General features: G+C 41.2%; 1 protein-coding gene across 1 annotated transcript in view; it reads left to right on the top strand.

Moving 5' to 3' along the window:
- The first annotated feature begins 567 nt into the window (after positions 1-567).
- LOC134660125 (cholesterol 7-desaturase nvd-like) overlaps positions 568-6,000 on the top strand; it is a 29,147-nt gene continuing 23,714 nt past the window's right edge. The window contains exons 1-4 of the mRNA XM_063515829.1: positions 568-953; positions 3,903-4,145; positions 4,943-5,126; positions 5,447-5,632. Coding sequence (XP_063371899.1) covers positions 3,909-4,145; positions 4,943-5,126; positions 5,447-5,632 — 607 coding nt within the window. The 5' untranslated portion in view covers positions 568-953; positions 3,903-3,908. The remainder of the gene's footprint in view (positions 954-3,902; positions 4,146-4,942; positions 5,127-5,446; positions 5,633-6,000) is intronic.

The raw sequence follows: 6,000 nt of genomic DNA, 5'->3' as shown, positions 1-6,000 counted from the left end.
CATGCCGCAGCGGTAATGCGGCAAGAGTAAGTGTAAGGCCTGAGTGCCCTGAGTGGACGCTCGCTCGGCGGGGCGTGCAGCGTGGCTGTGGGCTCACGCGTGATGTGAGCAGCGTGCACTAAGGCCGCTCCTATACGCTTGCATTTGTTTAATATGCCCCCGCCCCGCTGCCCGCACGCCCAACAAGAGCGTCCACTCAGGCCTTATACTAACGCTAATGCAGTTGTCATCCGAATGTCACCTTTACCTAGGTGACCTAGGGTACCCGCGGCCTTACGTTTAACAGGAAGAAATACCAAAACTATAAGTAAGTATAAAATAGTTATTTGTTTTACAACGGGGTAAAGTTGTTGGTTATAAGGAGCAAGTGAAAGGTTCCTAAATTGAACCACGAGCGTAGCGAGTGGTTCGATAAATGGAATCCTGAACGTTGCGAGAGGGTGTCAAGGCACGGGGGTAAACAAATTTTGCAACCGAGTGAAACAAATTTTTTCACCACACCAACACAAGATATTGGTTGTAGGTACCTAAATAAACTGAGGGGTGTACTAAAGTTTAAAAAAGGCGATAACTTTCATCCTTTACCAGTGAAAGTTATTTTTATTATCACAAGAAACCAAAAAAATCAAAAACAAACTCCAACTCATTTCATAACATGCGATCTTTCCTTCCCGCCAATCCAGAAAAAAACGGAATACATCACACATATCATACGCATAATCGATTTAATTTATTCTTCCTGATTTTCTAAATTCAACCTTTTGGGTTAAGGAAATAGGTTGAAAATAAGAATTCCTTTTTATAGTTTTAAAATCAAAACAGCTCAGATGGACTTTATCATATATATAGGTGGTTATCACTTTGTATTCGGCCAGTAGTGTTCCAGAGGCTGAACGCTCGCTTGCCTTAGCGATTAGAGAAAAAAAGAAAAATGGCGGCAGATTAATAGTTCGGTGAGTTTAGTTTTTGCACTAGAGCAGCGGTCGGCAACCTTTTAGCAGCCAAGGGCCACATAGTAGTTAACGAAGTTGACGCGGGCCGCACTTTGTTAATATTTATGACTAGACTAAATAAATAAATAATAATAATAAATAAATAATAAATATAAAGCCGCAAGTTGCCGACCGCTGCACTAGAGGTTATTTTTTTATTAAAACAAAGATTAAATAACAACATAGATAAATAAATCATAAATATAACCCTAAATTAGCCTGAGGTATAGTGTTGAGTCGCTCACTCGTGAGGCACCTCATTTGTACCACTCATTTTGTTAATTTGTCGCAGTACTTCGTACCGCAAAAATGTCTTACTTCACTCCTCTATTCATTTTACTCATTTACACGCGCGCATCACAAACACCTCTTGCCACACAAATCATTCACACACTTCTAATTTAAAAAAAAACTCTTATCCGTTCAAATTCACTCGCGAGTCTCGCGACCCTCAAAACTCATACACTCCTCACAACTCGCAACAGAGTCCCTGGATCGCGCGAGGCGCTAGGTGCTCGCCTGCTCGCCGACACTCAAAACTCAAATGAAGAAACGAGTAATGATCCACACTGTCAACTGCCGAACTACAAACCTTATTGCAACGACAAAAGGTCCACCGACAAATGCGTTGAGTTTGTACCACTCACCGCCTCTCTGTGACATGAACCCCTCAAAAATCCTTTCAAAATGAAACAATGAATTAGAAATACCCAAAGAGGGAGTGAGACCGACACGCGGCGTACTTCAATATCGCTTCGCGTCACCACCGAAAATACGTTAACAATTAAACACGAAAACAAGCGTAAGCGCTGCAAGCTTTCATACATCTTAAAAAAAAAATTGTCGCTGTTAGTACCTCACCTCGTTTGAAGTAAGACATTGTAACAACTCATTTTAGAAAATGAGGTACTCATACAAACTCATTTTAAATTGATGTCCTACCCATCACTACTGAGGTATTGTTGCCAGGACACTGGCCGCGTTCCCTCTCTGCACAGTGAGGCAATTTTTGGGCAAAAAATGCGCCAGCTCGTTAAAATTAAAGAAAAAAAATCATTTTCGATTCGTTTTCTATAATTTATTGTTGTTTAAAGTTTTAATTGGTATATGTCAAGTAGGTGATATAAATTAAAAAATACGCCCTAGTGTGTGGTAAACCACACATAGTGGAAAAACGTTAAATAGTACCACAGACAACATATATATTTACTTTATGATAGTACATACATTACGATACAAGTGCGAAAAATAGGAACTTCGCAACGAGTGGGGATAAATTCGACATGAGTTGCGAATTACCTATTCGCACACTTGATTGATTTTTATTAAATAATAGATCCCGAAAGCGCAATGCACTAAGTTTTTAAAGCTTGTCAGCAGGTACTTAATCGTAATAATTACTTAAGTATAACGTCTTTGCAATAACGTCTCATTGTCCACCCAAACTTCAATCCATAGACCGGTATACTGTTCTCTTTTTCTACAATAGTCCCAATGCCTGTTGATACCGGTTCATGGGTGTCTATTATTGCGTCTGTGAATGGGTTCCAGCAGGCGTTCTACATGACATAAAAGCTCTCTAAGGGGCCTCTACGTGTTGGATCTGTGTCCCCACGCAAGCCTATCAAAAGACCGGGATTATAGGCCTGTGAAACCAAAGGAGATACAAATAATAGTAATAAAAGGATATAAGACCTAAGACTATAGTGGATGACCGCTATACGACTTAAGACGAAAGTGGATGACCGATATCAATCAATACATATTATAAAACAAAGTCCCTTGCCGCGTCTGTTTGTCTGTATGTTCGCGATAAACTCAAAAACTACTGTACGGATTTCATGCGGTTTTCACATAGAGTGATTCTTGAGGAAGGTTTTGGTGTATAATTTGTAAAGGTTTTGTGTAAATTCGTTGAACTACCCGTGCAAAGCCGCGGCGGGTCGCTAGTAATACTTAAAATGATACTGGATGACCGATATAAGACTTAGGGCTGATTTAGACGGCGCGCGAACTCGCATGCGATTTTAGTTACATTGCGGACTGTTGTGGTTACCTCCAATTCAACCGACTGATCAAAACGCGCAATGTACTGAAACTCGCATGCGAGTTCTCGCATCGTCTAAATAAGCCCTTAAGACGATAGTAGATGACCGCTTCTCCATAAAAACGCTATTCCCATTTTCCTCCCTGTATATTGACATTATGGAAAATATTTTTACTTACACAGTTTATTGGTACAGTCAGCAGCAGAAGTTGCTAAGCGGGCGAGGTGTTCAAAATTACCTTGACACTCTCTTCTCGTAACAATAAAGTCGCGTCAAGATCACCCCAGCTGTGCCCCTTCGTTTGATTTTTTATTTATTTATTGAATTATTATAAATGCTAGGAGCTTCTAAAAACTTTGTTATGGAATTCTTGTATCTTGTATCTATAAATATATAATGCATATATGAAAAGGGACCTTATTGTCGATGGCGCTTACGCCGCACAGCGTCGCGCGACTCGCGCGGCACCGCACTGTATTATATCGGAGCATCGTTAATAATGGCGTAACCGCCATCGACAATAAGGTCCCTTTTCATAGATAACGTCACAAATATTTATACCTATATTTCGGGGATCTCGGAAACGGCTTTAACGATTTCGATAAAATTTTCTATATGGGGGTTTTCGGAGGCGAAAAATCGATCGAGTTAGGTCTTGTCTCTGGGAAAACGAGCAAAGGTCGGTCTCCCAGACATAACATTTATTAAGTAAGACCTTTAGGAAACACTTTACCTTTTAGGCCGATTTCTATTAGATAAAAAATGGTGCCAAATTTGAAACGGGCGAAAGGGCGAGAATATATTTTGTACCTATTGACAAATTTTGTTTGTCAGACTATAATTATGTTTTTTTTTGTTACAGGTCTCTATGGCCAAACCAAAAGGTCATTCAGCCAACACAATGGCCTGGAGCACCACCATGGACGCAAACTGTCAAATTGAAAATAACGTTTTACTTTTTTATTCAAAGATGGCGTGGGCGCTGGTGCGAACAGCCATAGAGTTATTTGATACTTATAGGTTTAATATCATGATGGCTGTGATATTAGTTTTAGTAGTTTATGCTATTTATAAATCTTATTGGAGTCCAGTGCTGTATATTAAAGTGAGTAAATATGTTTTTTTAATAAGTTACCTAAATTTATGACGTTTCGTTTTGTAAGCAACCTTCTAAGTGTAAGGCCTGAGTGGACGCTCGAAGCGGAGCGTTCGGCGGGGCGTGCAGCGTGGCGTCGGGCTCACAATTAATTTGAGCAGCGTGCACTAAGACCGGTCCTATACGCTTGCATTTGTTTAACATGCACGCCGCACGCCTCGCCTCGCTGCACGCCCAACTTGAGTGTCCACTCAGGCCTAAAGGTTCCTTCTAAACATTCTAGTAAGGTTCATATTTCCGAGCTAGAACCAATAATTTTGATTTATGTGAAACATTATTAAATATAACATTTTCGGTAGTGCTGTCATAACTGACCCCTGGTAACTGACCCCTTTCCCCTGCTTAGAAATTTGTTTGCGGGGCCAATTATCTCTGCAGCTGCCTGTATATAAGTAAATGGCCAACTATAACGAAATATAAAGTTGTAGGTGGTATTTAACTTGATTAGTGAAATTAATTTACCATTTGAAATAAGTATTTTTCAATATATATTAAATATATCTTTTATTTCTTCGCTTATTCAATGTTTTTAAATTATTTATTACTAGCGACCCGCCCCCGTTTCGCACGGGTTAATAAATTATACAAAAACCTTCCTCTTCCTATTAAAAAAACCGCATCAAAATCCATTGCGTAGTTTTAAAGATCTAAGCAATACATACAGACAGAGAGACAGCGGGAAGCGACTTTATTTTATACTATGTAGTGATTTGCTTGTTTTTACATTGTTTTTATTTACTTTTCAGGAGCTAGCCGACATCGGTTACGAGCATATACCAAAGGGGGCAAATCGGGAGATCCGTATCGCCAGGGCAATGAAGGGCCGTCAGCTGGGGGTCAAACTGCCCCCACCCTACCCTAACGGGTGGTTCGTTGTAGCAGAGAGTAGGAATCTGAAGAATGGGGATGTAACCAGTGTTGATGCTTTGGGTAAGGATTTTCACAAATGTTCTTATCACTACACCTTATAAAACAAAGTCCCCCGCCGCGTCTGTCTGTTAGTGTGTATGTTCGCGATAAACTTAAAAACTACTGAACGGATTTTCATGCGGGTTTTACCTATCAATAGAGTAATTCTTGAGGAACCCCAGCCCAGGCGGAATACCTACCTCAAAAACTAGGTACCTACGTTAGCTGCAGAGAAAGGTGAGCCCCCCTGCATAGAAATTTGTCAATGTGGGGGTCACCTCTCTCTGCATATGACCATTACCTTTTTTGGCACTTACTATGAAAATGTTTTCAACCCTCAGGTCAAAACCTCTGCGTGTACCGCGGTGAGGACGGCGTGGCGCGCTGCGTAGACGCATATTGCCCCCACCTGGGTGCAAACCTGGGTATTGGGGGCAAAGTGGGGGGCAGCTGCATCGAGTGTCCCTTCCACAAGTGGAGGTTTAACGCTGAGGGCGCATGCGTTAATGTTCCGGGACAAGACAATCGTAAGTTAATTTGGGGAATATATTCAACTTTGGTTATATTCCTGGATGTTTATTGCCTCCACCTCGGTGCAAACCTGGATATCGGGGGCAAAGTGGGGGGCAGTTGCATAGAGTGCCCCTTCCACAAGTGGAGGTTCAACGCTGAGGGCGCATACGTCAATGTTCCGGGACAGGATAATCGTAAGTTTAATTTTATTCAACTGGTTATAGTTTCCTGGATGTTTGTTGCCGAGGTAGGCCTTGGGCTTCCATTCCAACCCATCTCATCTCATCTATCATCTGACTTTCCAGCCCGGAGGGGAAACTATTAGGCCTCTAGGCCTCTTAGGCATCTTTTCCTTAAACGAAAAGAGATTATTAAACGCTCC

Source organism: Cydia amplana, chromosome 26 (genome assembly GCF_948474715.1).
Source record: "Cydia amplana chromosome 26, ilCydAmpl1.1, whole genome shotgun sequence".
Lineage (NCBI taxonomy): Eukaryota > Metazoa > Arthropoda > Insecta > Lepidoptera > Tortricidae > Cydia > Cydia amplana.
The sequence above is the reverse complement of the archived record's forward strand: the minus strand, read 5'-3'. Positions and strand labels throughout refer to the sequence as shown.